Source organism: Rutidosis leptorrhynchoides, chromosome 11 (genome assembly GCF_046630445.1).
Source record: "Rutidosis leptorrhynchoides isolate AG116_Rl617_1_P2 chromosome 11, CSIRO_AGI_Rlap_v1, whole genome shotgun sequence".
NCBI classification, from domain to species: Eukaryota; Viridiplantae; Streptophyta; class Magnoliopsida; order Asterales; family Asteraceae; genus Rutidosis; species Rutidosis leptorrhynchoides.
The window spans coordinates 103,450,933-103,472,281 of NC_092343.1; the positions used below are offsets into that span (position 1 = coordinate 103,450,933).

Sequence of the window (21,349 nt, forward strand, 5' to 3'; positions counted from 1 at the left end):
GTCTTGTTTTTGATAAAGGTACATTACACGAAACGTAAAGTACCAGTTTTCTAAGCGTACGAAAATGCGTTCGAAAAACCGGAACCGGTACTTAAGTCGAGGGTCAACGTACAACACATCGGTGTAAAAATTACAAGCCAACTATGCACGAGAATAAAATATAATATTTAATTAATTATAAAGATTAAATATATTATAAAGTTTAAATATATTAAATGATTAAAAGTGTCGGCCAACATTGTTAAATGAATCTCGCTGGTACCAGTTTTCATGCGAGTGCATGGATAATGCAAAGGACACTCATGCGATCGCATGAGTGTCGGTTACAGAAAAGTTCTATAAAAGCATTCGGGTCCTGGTTCTAGTTTTTCATTCTATCTCTCTAATTCTTCATATATACTCCGTAACATTTATTTAATTTATTATTATTACTATTATTATTATTATTATTATTATTATTAATATTAATCATATTATTATTATTAGTAGCATTAATATTATTAGTATTAGTATTATACATAAAATACTACGACGGAGTGATGTTTGAGTGATTTCAAAAATGAGTTTTTTTGAGAGGGATAGAGCTAAAGAAATTATGGGTTATAGCTATGGAGGTTATGGGTATCGATCGGGGGTATGCTCGTGAGTCAAATCCAATGTTTATCATCTCCGTTGCGTCTACGTACTTTCCTGCAATATTGAATCACAATATTGATACGTGAACACTCAGAACTTAACTTTTATATATTAATAGTGTATCCCTGACTATTGCTCGAGTATATATGATTATGCATGCTTGTATGTTTAATTTTTGTCGTTAGATAGTTTATGATGTATCACGAATTTGATACATATGCTACTGTCATAAAGTATATGATATGCATGTTTTTGGAAAGCTGGTGAAAAATTATTAACTTTTCATTTAGAAATCGTGTGATTTCGATGAACGGATTAAAAGATATAGTCAACTGAATTATGGTTAACGTTAATTGAAATTGTGTTTGAAACTGTAAATTAATATTTAAACAACTTGTCTATGAGATTGATAAATTGGAGTTTTTAGATATTACTAATCGAGTAGATGAATTTCTATATAAGGCACGGCTCGTTTTGTTGAACAATTGTCAAAGTTAACTGTCGTATCATGTTTTAAAGCTTTATAAACACTATAATCTGATTCTACAAGTATTGGAAAACTATGTGAAATAATAAAATATTTTCGATTGCCATGATAATTCAAATATAATATAGCTCCTGAAATAAATAATATTTTGAGTTTGATAAACTATAAATTCGTTCAATTATCAAGACTTATACTATGTTAATAAACATGTATAGATTTAAAGATCATATTGGGTCAGGTTGACTTTTGAGATGACTTTTGTTATCTTTTGCATGTCGGTCTCGAGCATTAGGATTGTGATACACTATGACCTGACCTAGCTTGTTAGACATTTATTAACCAACATATGTTCTCTAGGTTGAGATCTATGGTTATTTCGCATTCCGAGTTTCGGTCACATTTCGGTGAATGACTTTATGTGCTGCTAAGGTGAGTTTCATATGCTCCCTTTTTAATTGCTTTTGCAATCTATATTTTTGGGCTGAGAATACATGCACTTTATTTTAAACGCAATGGATACAAGTACATACTAAATTCTACACCGAGTTTGAACCGAAAATCCCTTAACTTTGGTAACTAGTAACTGCCGATTATAAGAACTGGTGGGCGCGAGTAGTTGTATATGGATCCATAGGACTTGACATCCCCATCTGTTCCAGGTATAGAAACCCTAGCCTGAACTATAAAACAGACGTATACTATTTGAGTTTAGTACACGTTGGATTGCGTGTATAGTACATGTTGGTTGCATGTATGTTAAAACAGGGGTACTTATTATATATACGTTAAAGTTTATTTACCAGGGTGCTCAATCTTGTAGAATATTTTGATAAACGTTTCTGGATGAAACAACTGAAAACTTGTGATCCACCTTTATATACAGAATATGTGCAACATTAAAACTATGAACTCACCAACGTTTGTGTTGACACTTTTAAGCATGTTTATTCTCAGGTTATTAGAAGTCTTTCGATGTTTGCTTATACGTTATACAAGCTATGTGCATGGAGTCCTACATTCTTTATTCAAGAAAACTTTGCATTCACAAAATCATCACCATATATTTTATTTTGACTGCGTTGCCAACGGATGTAGTATTGTAAACTATTATATACGGTGATTGTCTATACGTAGAAATCATGAGACGTCGAAAACCTTGGATTTATATATTCATTTATGGCGTGCCTTTTCAAAAGAATGCAATGTTTACAAAACGTATCATATAGAGGTCAAAACCTCACTATAAAATCAATGAATGATGTATTCGTCCAAGTGGATTTAGACGGGTCATCACATTACTAGTGCATATCTATTAACAACATGCTAGTTTGATATGAACGTGCCAGTTTACCCAAAGTAGTTTGTGTCCACGCATCACGCACGATCAACCACGCATGATGTGTGTTGCATGATGCGTGGACAGGGGGCATATGTTGCAATTTCCATTTTTTTTAGGGCATATTGTTAATGATATCCGGAAATAGGGAATTTTAACCAATTTCACTTATATATATTCTTAACATTATTGAGGTATTTTATTTTGGGCAAACTTAAGGGTGAGGAAAAGAGAGGAAAACGATTTTAATTGTTAATTATTGATATCTTTTCTCATCTAAATTAACAATAACAATAATAATATTATACACGAAGGACCATTCATCAAGAGATGAAAATCCCTAATACAAGAAACAAAAATATAGGAACTCTTTCACGCCTCGGACATAGAGCGCAAATACAAAGCCAACTAAACCACACCTAAACTAACTACTCCATGCACGAGCCAGGACGAGGCAAAAAATAAAAAACGGAACCAAGAGGCAACACCATCAACAAACAAGCAACACAACAAACGTAAAACAAGCTATCCTAACATAAACAAACAATCTAACAACACCACCTACAACAAAAACCACAACTAATTTCATTTATTTGCTAAAAAGACAAAGCGAATCGAACAATCCACCAAAACCACCACATCAAGACCCCTTCCTACCTTTCGTACCCGATTTAGAGACTTTACCTTCGACTTTATCCCGCAAGTTTAACTTTCCGTTCGAGACATATATGAATATGATTTATGCGACCCAAACGAAGACGACCCAATAAGCTTACCCAATATCAGGGAGGACCCAACACCGCTTCTATATAGAAACCACGTGGAGCACTCGAGGCCACACAATACCACCTTCATCCCGCAACGAATAGTTTTGTTATCCAATGAAATCTTAGAAAGATTCTTATCAAATAGCTGATCGAGATATCCTCAAACCTTTGAGAATCCAAACACATAACCTTAACCCCAACTGAAATACCATCTACACGGACATCAGCAAGATCATCTTTAAGCAAACTTCGCATTTCATCACCGAAATAAAACTCCTCCAAGTTATCATTAAACAAATCGAGCCATCGACCACCTCTTTATTCTTTTTTGGGATCGAGTCCTTACCACCAACATTAACCTTGGAACCAAGAACCTTCAGATATTTCAACGGGGCTCGAAGTTTCTACGTTTTATCATACCACTCACGATAAATACCTACACAAGAACCTTCAGATATTACCTACCAACCGCACTAAAACCATTCTCCTCCGGAGAATCAACCCACTTGTAGCTACGACCTCATCTTCATCATGAAGCGTGTAATCTTCAACTAGTTATAAACAAAATCAGTTGATTTTTAAAAATTCCAATCAGTTAGACTGGTTTTTTTTATTAATAACCGATTTTTAAGCAAACGAGTTAAAAATCGATTTTTTAGGGGTTGAACAGTCAAGTGATAAAAATAGTTGTTTATTACGTTTTTTGTATTTTTTGAGTTTATTGGATCATATTACCCCCACAAATTTTGTATTAATATATGTTATTGGTTTCAGTTGAAAATACAACGTTCTCATATATCTCTATAATCTCTCTAATATGTATCTTTGTATACTCAATGATATCTTTCTTTGCTATAAATAATATAATGGATCACTCACAAGTAGTGATGAATGATCCGATCTGATGGATATCCAGATCTGATCCACTAAAAGCTTATATGGACGATCTAACATCGGATCCGATGCATAAGGATGATGAGATTAGTGGATCGAATATGGACGAAAATTTGTATTCATAGAAGAACCCGCTTTCACCCATATATATATATATATATATATATATATATATATATATATATATATATATATATATATATATATATATATATATATATATATATATAAGTTACCCATTCAAAAAGTGGCCCTTTATTTCAACTTGCATAAAATTTTCTCTCAACTCTCCTTCCGATGTAAACCCAAAAGCCACTTTAATTTGAATTTTTTTCACCTTTTTTGAACCTCTACCGTGTTCCACCATACACCACCATCCAAAAAATTCCACCTGCTGTTCTCCGTTTAGATTTAATATTCAATTTCTACATTCATTTCAGCTTCATCTACAAAAGTTTAATATTCTCCAGCAACCATTAACTCCGACAACCTTCAACCAATCACTTAGCTTACAAATATATATTACTCCCACATCCGACAACATCATTTTCGTCGGCCAGTCTACTGGCTGAGGATGTTTTGATCGGCATGTCGAAGCCAAATGGCTATTCGTGTTCAACGTCGTGCGATAATCGAGTAACATCGTTTTTGATCTTCAACTTCCCGGGTTCATGGTCTCGAGTAGATTGCCGGAACGTCTTCGAGAAGTACGGTACTCTTAAAGACGTGTTTTTTCCACGGAAGAGATTGTCGAGCGGTCAATGTTTCGGTTATGTTCGTTTTGATGGCATTATTGATGTCGATTCTTTCACAAAAACTTTGAACTCCATACAAGTAATGGGAGGTGGATTCGAGCTTACAAGGCCTTGGAAAGAAATATAATTAATCGTTCATCGAGTATGGATCGTGAGAAAAAACTGAATGTGGATGGGTATGATAACTTTCCACCTGCTCCTTGGAGCCATGGGCTGTCCAATCCAACAAAATGGGAAGGAAAAAGCTTTGTTGATTCGCTTACCGGTTCTATCCATGAAACCAAGGTGGTTCAAATTCCTGTGAATAATCGTATCGAGATAAAGGTCGGAGGTAGATATATCAAAATCAATCTACCTGAATCGGTGAACAATCACAATCTCGTTTTTAGTTTTAACAAAGATCGATTTGCTTGGTCATTGGTTGAAGTGAATCAAATCGGTTTTGCTGCTGCTACCGGAGACGATGTAAAAAACTCTTTTGACAGCTTCAGTAAATCTCAGTCCAAATTAGAACCTGACAATGACACCTGCGTGGGAGATAATATTTTGTCAAGTGAGGGAGTGAATTTTGGAACCTGTGATGCAGGTAACATGGAAAAATCTAGAGATGGATCACTTAATTTTGAATTTGCAGATGGAAAGAATGATTTTGAAGATGGTGAGTTCATCCCGGACGGTCAATTCAATACCGATGATTTTGAAGATGGTGAGTTCATCCCGGCCGGTCAATTCGATACCCAGGTTTCGTCCGATGAGTCTGATGAATTTTCGGTTGAGTCCTCACCGGAAATTATCTTAGATGTTGATCCGCCGATGTGTGAAACACAAGGGCCGAGAGTGGATGTTGTGATTTCCAAAGACGACTTTGTAGGTATCGATAGTGGTTGTTTCGAGAGTACTGACTGCACGCTTGAGTCTCTTTCTTTTCTTCAAGTCCCAACGAAAATCCAATTACAATCTGGGCTTGAGCATAACACCCCAAATGGGCATGCCCATTCTAGTGAGGACATGTTTGCACCAAATGGGTTGGGCCTAGGTTCAGATGAACGTGACGTGGGTGATCCTTGTTTAAACAAAAGGGGTTGTGTCGAATTGCAGGACGTGACCACGGTTGCTCGTTTTCGTGTTAAGGAGAGAAAAATTCATTCATTGATTAAAAGTCATTTCATTAAACACGTTTGGGGTAGGAGAAATATGAAGCGTAGATGACGTCGGGAAAATTTTCGTTGGCATGAAAGATATTTTATCGAGAACGTGATGAAAGATTCGGATGAGGACGATGATGAAGTTGGTTGTTGCTCATGTTGTTCCTCCTGCGCGCCATCAGATTCGGATTCATAGTCTCCTTTACTTGTCGTCGGGTGTTTTTAGTGTCTTCGTGCTAATATCGCTTTAGTGTTCGAGCTTTGTTTTGTTTTGTGAGTTTTATTCGTGAGTTTGTGTGTGGTCTCGTATGTGTTTTGTGCGGTCTGTGTCTTTCTAGCTGCTTGCTAGTGTAATTCGTGTGCTTCTTTTATCTTTATAAAAATCTTACTTGCCTTTCAAAATATATATATATATATATATATATATATATATATATATATATATATATATATATATATATATATATATATATATATATATATATTACTAAAATAGACATCAATTATATGGTGTTAACCCGATAAATATATATACGTACTTACTTTCTTAAAAGATATATATTTCTTCATAAAATTACATTGGTTTATTTCATTAGGTACATATATCTTACTTTTAAGGTTTTGATGTGATTCGATGTAACTAACGAAATGAGCAATGAACTTACCATCGATGTTTCTCAATTTTAATAAGTCATCTTTTCAGGGCCGGATATTGAGGCGTGCAAGCCATGCGGCCGCACAGGGCCCAACATCTGTAAGGGCCCCTAAAAAATATCCTAACATTACATATATAGGCTCATTTTTACATATTTTGGTCAATTTGTTAATTAAAAAATAGAAAAATCGAAGAATAAGATACATAATCAATGTCGAATACTCTGTAATCCAATTCATGCTCCAATACTTAGATGTCGAAGCTTAGTATTATGTTATATAAGAAAAAATTTTGTATACAAAAGACCCACTTTTATTTTTCGAATAGGGCCCTTAAAATTAATGGGACGACCCTGCATCTTTTGATATTTAGTTGTACAAATTAGTAAATTTATAGTTTTTAGTTATATAAACGATTAATAACAAGTATTTTTAACCGTACAAATTTGAACACTACTTAGCATTGTATGAAATGGAAGAAATTTATATGGATTATGTTCTCGAACTTGGGTGTTTCAAAGGTACGTTTCCATTTACTTACTTAGGCCTACCTATGGGTGCTAACATGAAGAGAATTTCGTCTTGGAACCCTCTTAGAGATCGGTTTGTTAAACGTTTATCTTGTTGGAAAGCCAATTTACTCTCAATCGGAGGACGTTTAACGCTTGTGAAGGCGGTGTTGGGAAGCTTAGGCATCTACTATCTATTGTTATTTAGGTGTCCCGATCTCGTTATTAATGACTTAGAGAAATTAAGAGCTCATTTTTTCTGGGGTGGTACAAGCGACATATCGAAGATGCATTGGGTACGGTGGGAGCTAGTGTTGGCTTCCCATGATAAAGGCGGCCTTGGTGTTGTTAGTTTGCGAGCATTTAATCTTGGGCTCATGTTTAAATGGATTTGGAGATTTGTATCCAAACCTTATTCTTTATGGGCAAAAGTCATTAAAGCTATTCATTGGGAGTCGGGTGGGCTGCAAACAAACCCGACAGTGAATGGTATTTGGTCGTCAATTTTAACAGCTTTTTTTAAGGCTAAAAATTCAGGTGCAGTCCCTTTAAACGTGCTGCGAATGAAGATTGGTAACGGTTCTAACGTCCGTTATTGGAAAGATAATTGATTAGGTGATGGCACGTTAAAAGACGGATTAGGTAGATTATTTCGGCTAGAGAGTAATCAAGAGTGCACAATCGCTGAAAGTTTATTAATGGGTCGTGGTAATGGGCTTGGAATCGAGAAGGTATAGGTTCACGTAATGAAGCATCTGTTCATGAGCTGGTGTCGAAAATTGGCAACTTGGTTTTGGGTGATGATATTGATTCTTGGATATGGTCTCTATCGGGTCTCTATCGGTTGACAATGGATACTCAGTAAGTGGTACTAGAGCATTTGTTGACGATCAGGTACTTCCTTCATCAAGTTTATACACGATGTGGATAAAACAAATACCGCGGAAGATTAATGTATTTTTATGGAGGTTGGCGTTAGATTAGCTTCCCACTCGACTTAATCTCTAGCGTCGTGGAATGGAAATTCAATCAATAAGGTGCGTATCTTGTGACATTGCAATTGAATCAATTCATCACGTTATGTTCGAATGTGAAGTGGCGTCCGATTTATGGAGAAGAATTCGTATTTGGATCGAGATGTCGTTGCCCTTTTTTCCGAATGGACTGACTAGATAGCTTGGTATGAAGATTGGCGAGAGTGCGAGGATACAAAGGTCAGATTGTATGTCATTGTTGCTTCTACAGTTTGGCACTTATGGAGCTTCAGGAATAGTCAGTTATTTCATCAAAGTCCGTTAAAACGATGTATTTTGTTTGATTCGGTATGTCTTTTTTCTTTTAATTGGTATAGAAGTAGAGGTAAAAAGATTGTTAATTGGAACGATTGGCGCTGTAAGCCGTTGTAATGTGGTTTGCGGGTCTATACTAGCTCCTTGCTAGTATAGTTCGTTGTGTTTTAATGAAGTTGGTTGTTCAAAAAACAAAAAAAAACATCTATTAGCATGCTTAATCCAATAGATATGGATATGGATGGATGATTTAAAATTAGATGGATATGGATATTGATTAAAAAGTTTAAATGATATGAATGTGAATATGGCATCGCCCAATCCATATCTGATCCATTGTCATTCCCACTCATAAGCTTTCGGTTCAGGGTGGAAAAGTCTCGTTGCAAGAGATATTTGATGTTCCTTAACGCCAGATCTAATTCTACATTTAAATCTCAAATCCACGGTTCTTGTACAGTGGTGAGTCAAGATACATCACAAGCTACCATTGGTTTGGATATTCGAATTTTTACATATGATAATGATGCGCTTGGAGAAGGTTTTACAAAGTTTTTCATTAATTGTTTCCAGTCAACCACTTCAACAATGAAAAGCTTACGGATATTATCAAAAAGGGTCTACAACCGCGGTATCAAGAAGTAAGTCATACTACTCTTAGATGCAATGCTTTAAAATTATGAAAAATTGCTAAAATGAAATTATTGAAGGATTTGAAACTATAAATATGTTATTTTATAACGTGTGATATTTAGATTGCACCACATGGTACAACAACTTATTATCTCGCCCTTACGGGTCATTGGATTAATCTCGAATTTTGGTTATTAATAAAACGGACATTTGCTTCTAAGCTGTATGGTTATCTTCATATGAGATCTTATCTAAGAAAATTTTTTAATGAAACTTTAAATAAATATAATTTTGACGATAAAGTTTATCGAATTTTACTAGATAATTCCTCCAGTAATCTGAGTGATATACATTTATTATAATTTCGTATAAAATCAATTTTAGATTGTGCTTTTTCACATTATCATTGTGTTACTCATCATGTTATAAATTTATCCGTGCAAACCACATTAAAAGTATTTGATATTTTGGAAATAATTTTTAGGAATTTATTAGTAACAATATATAATTTGAACAATGAACGTCAAATGAACTATAGACGTTTTCATAAAAATTATAAGGAAACACCCCTTGGTGAATTCTACATGCATGATATTTGAAATTATACCACAACAACAACCAACTTTAAACGCCTTTAATTAAAACAACTAATGAATCCCGAAATATTAGTTGATTGATTGAAATTCTTTTTATCTGCCCAAGAAACTATTTTTACTTGCCATTAAATTTGTGGAGAATATATGTTATGTTGCTCGGCCAAAAAGATAAAACTATAAACTTAATCTTAAAATATCACTAATTTTTTACTATTTCCCCAAATTATAAGGGTGGCCACAGCCCCCCCCCCCCCCCCCCCCCCCCCCCCCATTAAGTTCCGCCCATGTTACTACCCAATTAGCACATTAGTTATAAACCAACTTTTTTCTTTGACTGAAAATTATCTGAATTTGAAAACTCATCTACTCCAGTGTTTAAAGGAATGGTTAAAGTTATAAACAAGAAACTTACAAGATATTTAGTATTTTACCTTATATTTTTACTTGTTCCGCTACACTTAATTAATCCATGCTCAAACGATGGAGGCGTAAGACTTTTAATATCAAGAATAATACAAAATTTAGGCATCGCCAACGGAATAGATGACGATGAGCCCAGCTATATAAACAAGCAAGTATTTATATCTAACCAAAACTGAAAAATTATTTGCAACTTATGCAACAAAAATATGGTGACTCTATCTAAGTAGGAATGTCTTGAATGACCCGCGATTTTAATATAAACCTTTGTAATGGCTTAATCAAAGACACTAGCAAGCGTCAACGAACATCGACCCCAACAAGTGAATTTGGACAATATATCACTACAAACTTTTTACTAACTTTAATTCTCAGCGAGTTTATTAGACATATATATTACACGATTATATCATAGCTGTACACACCAACATACACGTTAATATTAGTTGACCATACATGTATCATTAGCTGTAGAGATTATAGTTTCCATAGATTGGTGATTATGTATATCTATTCCATATTTGAAAGATATGCCTGTAGGTTTGTATCTGTATAAATAGGCTATTGGCCAAATCAATAAACATCGACAATTAAACTCTTACATGGTATCAGGCCAATAATCCTTCCTTCCCCAATTTTTTTTCCTGCAGCCGTCACCCAAATCTTCCATCTCTTATATCCATGGCCGATCACAAATATCACCCTGCCTTCACTGTATCAAACATCAAAAACCACATTCCCATTACATTAGAACTTAACAAATCACAATACACAACAAGGGCATAATTGTTTAAGATTACCTGTACAGCTTTTGATGTAATTGACCACATCAACACCCCAGCCCAATCCTCTGATTCTACAACCTCCGATAGTTCAGCTATTCCAAAAGATCCTTCAACCTGGAATCGCCTAATATTAACTGTATGTTGGTGTGTACAGCTATACTCTAGAAATCCCTCTTTTGATCATCTCCGGATATTTTGGTGTCTATGTTACCCATTATTCCCATCTACCACAATTAATAAACTTCAACCTCGATCCACCCCATGTGTCTTTCTCGGATATCCAAAAAATCATCGTGGATATAAATGTTACGATATCAAAACCAAGAAAATATTCATCTCCCGTCATGTTTTGTTTGACGAAACACAGTTTCCTTTTGCACAAACTTCTTCCTCATCACCTACTGACTATAAGTTTCTACAAGAACCTCTACATCCAATATTCACTCATACTCCTATGACACAAAACACTACTCCCTCTGTTTTTCCCTCACCAAATGATCCATCACCTTCTGAATGTCCACCTCACGCAAGCCCAATCACACAAAACATCCCCTCTACATCTCATACTGGGCCAAACACACCTCTCGGCCCATCTTCATCTTTAGAACCATCTTCTCCTAATGGACTTAAACATCCTATTAGCCCAACAACACCTTCTGCCACCTTCTCAAATACCGAAAATCCTACTACTCCCTCTAACTCCACAAACTCTTCTCAATCCCCACAAAATACGTCTCCTACTTCTATTCCTGACACCCATTCTACTACCTCACTAAACGAAACACCACCACCACCACCACCACCTACTCGATCTGTTGTCACTCGTAGTATGCATGGCACTTTCAAACCAAAAACTTAATTTAATCTCTTCCACACCACCTCTCTATCTCCTATTCTAATGAATCCCAAAGAAGCCATCTCGGATCCTCATTGGAACAAAGCCATGACCGACGAATATCAGGCAATCATGGAAAATAAGACTTGGATTCTTGTACCTAGGACTAATGATATGAATATTATACGTAGTATGTGGATTTTCAGGCACAAATTTTGATCCGATGGTTCACTAGAGCGTTATAAAGCTCGTTTAGTTGGTGATGGTCGTACACAAACTATTGGTATTGATTGCAACGAAACGTTTAGTCCCGTGGTTAAACCTGCTACCATACGGGTCGTTTTGAGCATCGCCTTGTCAAAATCATGGTTAATTAATCAACTTGATGTCAAAAATGCATTCTTACACGACCACCTTCATGAGACAATCTACATGCATCAACCATACGGGTTTCGAGATCAACACAAACCAGATCACGTTTGTCTTCTCAAACGTTCATTATATGGTTAAAACAAGCACCACGTGCTTGGTATGAGAGGTTTGGCACATTTGTATCTACTATTGAATTTCAACACAGTCGTTCTGACAACTCCTTGTTTATTTATCAACGCCAGAATGAAACTGCATATCTATTGCTCTATGTTGACGACATCATCTTAGTCACAGCATCACGTGCTCTGCGTGCATCGATCATGTCTCTCCTTGCTAAGGAATTCGCAATGAAGGATCTTGGTAATCTAAGTTATTTTCTTGGCATTAATGTTACTCGGAATTCCCAAGGGTTATTTTTAAATCAAATGAAATATGCATTGGAAATCATTAAACGTGCTGACCTTGTCGATTGTAACCCGGTTAAAACACCAGTTGACACCAATGGCAAACTGAGTACCTCTAAAGGAAAACCATACTCGAACCCTACTCTATATAGAAGCTTAGCCGGAGCCTTACAATACTTAACTTTTACTCGGCCCGACATATCTTATGTGGTTCAACAAGTTTGCTTGCACATGCACGATCCCAAAGAGTGTCACATGGAAGCCCTTAAACGCATCATACGGTATATCCAAGTTACCTTGTCTTTTAGGTTACAACTAACAAAGTCATCAATACAATCCCTAGTCACTTACACTGATGCAGACTGGGGTGGTTGCCCAGACACACGCCGATCCACATCCGGTTATTGTGTATTTTTTGGTGATAATCTGATATCTTGGTCTTCGAAACGACAACCAACGGTCTCTCGATCTAGTGCTGAAGCTGAATACATGGTGTTGCAAATGTAGTCTCCGAATCTTGCTGGCTCTGCAATTTATTATTAGAACTTCACGTTTCTCTTTCGAAAGCAACATTGGTTTTTTGTGATAATGTGAGTGCCATTTTTCTATTCGAAAATCTTGTCCAGCATCAACGTACCAAACATATCGAAATGGATATTCATTTTGTCTGTGAGAAAGTTGCTCGGGGCCACATACGCATTCTTCACGTTCCCACTCGTTATTAGATTACGGACATTTTCACTAACGGGCTACCTCGTATTTTGTTTGAAGATTTTAGAGACAGTCTAAGCATTCGTCCACCTCCAGCTTAGCCTGAGGGGCTATATTAGACATATATACTACACGATTATATCATAGCTGTACACACCAACATACACATTAATATTAGTTGACCATACATGTATCATTAGCTGTAGAGATTATAGTTTCCATAGATTGGTGATTATGCATATTTATTCCATATTTGAAAAATATGCCTGTAGGTTTGTATCTGTATAAATAGGCTATTGGCCAAATCAATAAACATCGACAATTAAACTCTTACAGAGTTTGCAAACTTTGATAATTGGCTTGGTGAAAAGAAATGGGAGTTCAATTTCCAGTTTTATCTGCTATGGCTCGAGACTTATTATCCGGCCATGCTTCGAAGGTAGCTTCTGAATCAACATTTTCTACTAGCGGTAAAATTATATCGAAAGAAAGGTCAAGACTGAAAGGACCCGTCCTAATCTATCCGGACAAAGTCCATATCGATTATAAACGATTCACAACAGTTGATTTCATTGCGAGGTACTTGACCTCTATATGATACATTTTACAAACATTGCATTTGTTTTTGAAAAGACAATCTTTCATTACATAGAAAGTTGACGACATGCATATCATTTTATAATATATCTAACTATAATTGACTTGATAATAATCTTGATGAACTCAACGACTAGAATGCAACGTCTTTTGAAATATGTCATGAATGACTCCAAGTAATATCTTTAAAATGAGCAATTGAACAGCGGAAGACTTCTTTCATACCTGAGAATAAACATGCTTTAAAGTGTCAACCAAAAGGTTGGTGAGTTCATTAGTTTAACATAAATAATCATTTTTAACATTTTAATAGACCACGAGATTTTCATTTCTCATAAATATACGTCCCATGCACAGAGACAAAAATAATCATTCATATGAATTGAACACCTGGTAACCGACGTTAACTTAATGCATAGAATATCCCCAAAACAGAACCTCTTGTTTGTATAATAATCTCGAAGTACTAAAGCATTCGTACCCCGAATGGGACTTGTCAAGGTCCATAGATCTATCTTTAGGATTCGCGTCAATCAGGGGCCATTTTCCTAAATTCTTAGGTTACCAGACTTGAAGCAGCGCATGTATAAAACATTTATAAAAGCAGCGATTACTTGTGTCTAACCATATAAAACATTTATATTCGCATCCAACCATATAATGTAGTTTTCGATTACTTGTGTCTATTTCGTAAAACATTTATAAAAGCAGCGCATGTATTCTCAGTCCCAAAAATATATATAGCAAAAGTATTTAAAAAGGGAGCAAATGAAACTCACCCAATGTATTTTGTAGTAAAAATACATATAACGATATTGAACAATGCAGGGTTGGCCTCGGATTCACGAACCTATATCATTTATATATATATTAAAATATATATTCGTAATCGAACAATCTCATATCTTATTACTTCATATATTATGTATTTAGTTTGTATATATATTTGAGGATGATTATTATTTATATAGTTATATTAATTTGTCTATATCTGGAAAATATCTAATTTATTGTATATAAATTTTTATATAAGTAATGTTAATATGTTGTATATATAATTATATGGCTTATTAATATAATTGTAGTATATGTAATAAGTTTGTTTTATATACAAAATATTTATCTGTTTAAAAATTATAGGTTTGATATTAATGATTTACTAAAAATAATATTAATACTAATAATAACTTTATTAAAATGATAATGTTAATAATAATAATGATATTGTTAATAATGATACTACTAATAATTATAGAGATGGTACTAATATTAATATAAATGATAATCATAATAATTTTGTATCATTTTCATAATACTATTTATCTCCAAGCTTTCTATATTCGTAATCTTCGTGTTAACTTTATAAACTTAGGATTAAAGTTTCTATAACCTTAATTCGTAAACCTAATCATAATAATAATATTCATACTTTATTAATAAAATTATAAAATATTCATTTTACTACTAATGAGAATAATGATTATAAATTTAATAATAATAATACTAGTAATGATAATGATAATGGAAATAATAATTTTTGATAATACTACTTATCACTTATTTATAATAATAATAATAATAATAATAATAATAATAATAATAATAATAATAATCTTATTACTAATGAGAATATTAATAATAATACTAATTAATACTAATACATTTATTGATACAATTTTTGTAATAACAATAATATTAATAATATTTATATTTGTAATGATAATAATAATATCTGATAACTAAAACTTATGTTAGTAACTATAATGAGAATGATAATTATAATACAACTAATATTATCAATAATTAATACTAACATTAATAATAATAATAATAATAATAATAATAATAATAATAATAATAATAATAATAATAATAATAATAATAATAATAATAATAATAATAATAATAATAATAATAATAATAATAATAATGTAAATGAGAAGTAGGGATATACCCTAAAAAGAGAATGCACCAACGGGACTCGAACCCGAGACCTCACGATACCCAACATATCCCTTTAACCACGGCTCCAGCCACTTCTTTCTGTTTTATTCTACTCTTTTTATTTTTATAACCCATATTTAAATTCAATCTGGTTTCTTCTTCTTCTTCATCGAATTCAGACCCAGGGATCCATTTAAGATTACTAACTCTTAAATATATTAAATTAGGATTTGAATTAATTACATAAAGCATTAGTGATTAACCAAATTAATTAAAACATAAAATATTTAAAAACAAATGCTGGAACAGAAGAAAAAGAAAAAAAAATAAACACGTATGAACTCATACTTTGATTTTGATTTCTGTAATGTTTTAGCCCAAACTTATAACATCAAATATGTTTCAAATCACCTCTATGAAGTTTTTGGATCATCAATTGATCATAAAACCTCATAACGATTTCGAATTTCTTCATAAACAGCACATTTGACTTTTTAAACTTAATTCTTTGACTCTAAAATTCTTGCTCGATACAAATTATTGGGGTTTAAAACTTTGCGAGCAGTTTAAACAAAAGATTTCTAACAACATAGCATTTACACATTTTGCAATTTAGTTCGAATTTGAGACTTGATAGAAAAATAGACGAACAGAGCAGTACCTGACTCAATTCCTATTTTTTTTATTTAATTTGATAATTAAAAGCTGTAAAATTTAATAATTGATATTGAGGATGTAATGTTAATTAATTGAAGTAATAACTCAGTGTAGCTCTTTTTTTATAGCAAGATTCATTGACTGAAGAATCGATCGTACACAGAATAATAATAAAAGAAATAAAGAACGATATAGCTTGTACTGAATTTTGGATTGTATTGGGAATTTGATATAAACATGTAACATATTGAAGACCACAACAAAATTTCAATACAGTTCGATGGATCCTTGAAATCTAATTCGTACGATTATTCTTTATATATTACATAATTAATATAAATATATTAGTATTAATAATAATTACATAAATAATAATTATTAAATAATAATAATAATAATAATGAATAAAAATACTGGTTTTCTAATAAATACATTTATATATATATCTATTTATATCTATATATCACTATATATGTATATATCTTTACATATTTATCTTTATAGATTTTAATTAATATAAATATAACTATAATATTAAATGCTCTTAATATAATATACATAATAATAATAATACAAATTTATAATAATATAATAGTAATAATAATATTTCTAATGATAATGATATCATTTACCATATATAATACAATAATATTGTTAATATTAATAATACTAATTACACTAATATCATCAATAATAACAATAATAGTAATAATAATAATAACAACATATCAATTTATGTATACCAACTTATTCATATCCAATTTCATATATATATATATATATATATATATATATATATATATACATATATATTTATATCTTGTATTAGAAATAATAATATTAATGATATAAATATTAATATTAATATTAACATTAATAATAATAATAAAAATAATAGTAGTGACATTAATTTAACAAATCATATTTTTAATGTATAATTATATTTAACATATTAATAGTACATATTATAGTTGTACAAATATAACATATGTTGAATATTATTTATTCATTTTAATATAAATACATTATACAATTTGTGTTTGTATTTTAAATATGATTGTCTTATATATTTATAAGTATTATATATGTATTTACTTGATATGTTATTTTCTTTTGTTAATATAATTTTTTACATACAATATCCATAACTTTTGTATATATTTATATATGCATTTTTATTTTCAATCAATTGTTCGTGAATCGTCGGGAATGGTCAAAGGTTAAACGAATATATTAAAACAGTTCAAAAACATTGAGACTCAACTTTACAGACTTTGCTTATCATGTCGAGATAATATTAAGATTAAAGTTTGAATTTGATCGGAAATTTCTGGGTTATCACAACTGAAGAGACCCAACATTACAGACTTTACTTATCTTATCGAAATCATATAAAGATTAAGTTTAAATTTGGTCGGAAATTCCAGGGTCATCACAGTACCTACCCGTTAAAGAAATTTCGTCCCGAAATTTGAGTGAGGTCATCATGGCTAACAATAAATATGTTTTCCTGACAAATATAAGCTGATAAATAGAGTTTTATCATTATTGAATAATACAGATAAAATAATTCGATTATTCGAAGAAAACGAATGAAGCTATCGTAAAAGAGTGAAATGAGAAAGGAAAATTTCATTATAACTTTTGAGTAGTCATGGTTGAATTTAGAAAATAAGGTGCGTCTTAACTTTTGACGTCATCTCGGTTGAATTTCGGAATTCAAGGGATTTATAGAAAATCTTCGAAATCAAAAAGATTTGATTCTTCGGTGAGTAAGGAATTTAAGATCTCTATAATTAAATACGGTGATCTTCCTCGATTACTCTGTCTGATATTTCCATTATCAATTAAGCTCTTCCGTTCCATTATTCTCACCATTCTTATTCTTTCTTTCTTAGTTTATACATCCAAAAGATTGTGAAAATGCTTAATCCAGTTCTAATCCTTGATATTTTTCTAATTATCATTTCTGTCATCCTTCTTTTTAATCTTCCACCAGAAGAATCTGGTTACTTCTACTATTACCTTGGGGTGATACTATTCTTAATTCTACCGTGTCTTTATATTGCTATTCGTATTAGTATCCATGGTTTGCAACCTTCGTGTTGTTATTGGGCTTTATATTTTCTCTTATATTTTGGGGCTCTTTGAAATGTCCCGTTCTTATTCATTAAAAACGTTCCATATTAATTGATTTCGTTGCGAGGTTTTGACCTCTATATGAGACGTTTTCAAAGACTGCATTCATTTTTAAAACAAACCATAACCTTTATTTCATAAATAAAGGTTTAAAAAGCTTTACGTAGATTATCAAATAATGATAATCTAAAATATCCTGTTTACACACGACCATTACATAATGGTTTACAATACAAATATGTTACATCGAAATCAGTTTCTTGAATGCAGTTTTTACACAATATCATACAAACATGGACTCCAAATCTTGTCCTTATTTTAGTATGCAACAGCGGAAGCTCTTAATATTCACCTGAGAATAAACATGCTTTAAACGTCAACAAAAATGTTGGTGAGTTATAGGTTTAACCTATATATATCAAATCGTAACAATAGACCACAAGATTTCATATTTCAATACACATCCCATACATAGAGATAAAAATCATTCATATGGTGAACACCTAGTAACCGACATTAACAAGATGCATATATAAGAATATCCCCATCATTCCGGGACACCCTTCGGATATGATATAAATTTCAAAGTACTAAAGCATCCGGTACTTTGGATGGGGTTTGTTAGGCCCAATAGATCTATCTTTAGGATTCGCGTCAATTAGGGTGTCTGTTCCCTAATTCTTAGATTACCAGACTTAATAAAAAGGGGCATATTCGATTTCGATAATTCAACCATAGAATGTAGTTTCACGTACTTGTGTCTATTTTGTAAATCATTTATAAAACCTGCATGTATTCTCATCCCAAAAATATTAGATTTTAAAAGTGGGACTATAACTCACTTTCACAGATTTTTACTTCGTCGGGAAGTAAGACTTAGTCACTGGTTGATTCACGAACCTATAACAATATATACATATATATCAAAGTATGTTCAAAATATATTTACAACACTTTTAATATATTTTGATGTTTTAAGTTTATTAAGTCAGCTGTCCTCGTTAGTAACCTACAACTAGTTGTCCACAGTTAGATGTACAGAAATAAATTGATAAATATTATCTTGAATCAATCCAAGACCCGGTGTATACGTATCTCAGTATTGATCACAACTCAAACTATATATATTTTGGAATCAACCTCAACCCTGTATAGCTAACTCCAACATTCACATATAGAGTGTCTATGGTTGTTCCGAAATATATATAGATGTGTCGACATGATAGGTCAAAACATTGTATACGTGTCTATGGTATCTCAAGATTATATAATATACAATACAAGTTGATTAAGTTATGGTTGGAATAGATTTGTTACCAATTTTCACGTAGCTAAAATGAGTAGTTTTTACCAATTTTGTTTTGCTCGCCATTTATTCGTTTCTTATCCGTTTTGAGTGATTTAAGCGGCCACGGTTTCGTATTGAACTTGACTTTATGAAACTAAACAGAAAAGGTATAGTTTTATAGTCAGAAATACAAGTTACAAGTCGTTTTTGAAAGAGGTAGTCATTTCCGTCAAAAGAACGACATCTTGATGACTGTTTTGAAAAACATACTTTCACTTTGAGTTTAACCATGATTTTTGGATATGGTTTCATATTCATAAGAAAAATCATTTTCCCAGAAGTATAGCTTTTAAATCAAAGTTTTTCATAGTTTTAATTATCCAAACCAAAACAGCCCCCGGTTGTAACTACGACGGCGTAAATCCGGTTTTATGGTGTTTATCGTGTTTCCGAGTTTTAAATCATTAAGTTAGCATATCATATAGATATAGATCATGTGTATAGTTGATTTTAAAAGTGTAGTTAGAAGGATTAACTTTATTTGCGAACAAGTTTAGAATTAACTAAACTATGTTCTAGTGATTACTATTTTACCACTTCGAATATGATAGCTTTTTATGTATGAATCGAATGATGTAATGAACATCATTACTACCTTAAGTTCCTTGGATAAACCTACTGGAAAAGAGAAAAATAGATCTAGCTTCAACGGATCCTTGGATGGCTCGAAGTTCTTGAAGCAGAATCATGACACGAAAACAAGTTCAAGTAAGATCATCACTTGAAATAAGAGTGTTATAGTTATAGAAATTGAACCAAAGTTTGAATATGATTATTACCTTGTATTAGAATGATAACCTACTGTAAGAAACAAAGATTTCTTGAGGTTGGATGATCACCTTACAAGATTGGAAGTGAGCTAGCAAACTTGAAAGTATTCTTGATTTTATGAAACTAGAACTTTTGGAATTTATGAAGAACACTTAGAACTTGAAGATAGAACTTGAGAGATATCAATTAGATGAAGAAAATTTAAGAATGAAAGTGTTTGTAGGTGTTTTTGGTCGTTGGTGTATGGATTAGATATAAAGGATATGTAATTTTGTTTTCATGTAAATAAGTCATGAATGATTACTCATATTTTTGTAATTTTATGAGATATTTCATGCTAGTTGCCAAATTATGATTCCCACATGTGTTAGGTGACTCACATGGTCTGCTAAGAGCTGATCATTGGAGTGTATATACCAATAGTACATACATCTAAAAGCTGTGTATTGTACGAGTACGAATACGGATGCATACGAGTAGAATTGTTGATGAAACTGAACGAGGATGTAATTGTAAGCATTTTTGTTAAGTAGAAGTATTTTGATAAGTGTCTTGAAGTCTTTCAAAAGTGTATGAATACATATTAAAACACTACATGTATATACATTTTAACTTAGTCGTTAAGTCATCGTTAGCCGTTACATGTAAGTGTTGTTTTGAAACCT

General features: G+C 32.4%; 1 protein-coding gene across 1 annotated transcript; it reads left to right on the top strand.

Moving 5' to 3' along the window:
* The first annotated feature begins 12,135 nt into the window (after nt 1–12,135).
* LOC139874826 (uncharacterized mitochondrial protein AtMg00810-like) lies at nt 12,136–13,024 on the top strand. Its single transcript, XM_071862220.1, has 2 exons — nt 12,136–12,270; nt 12,356–13,024. Exons 1-2 carry the CDS (start codon nt 12,136–12,138, stop codon nt 13,022–13,024), a joined length of 804 nt encoding a protein of 267 aa, XP_071718321.1.
* Nucleotides 13,025–21,349: the final 8,325 nt, after the last annotated feature.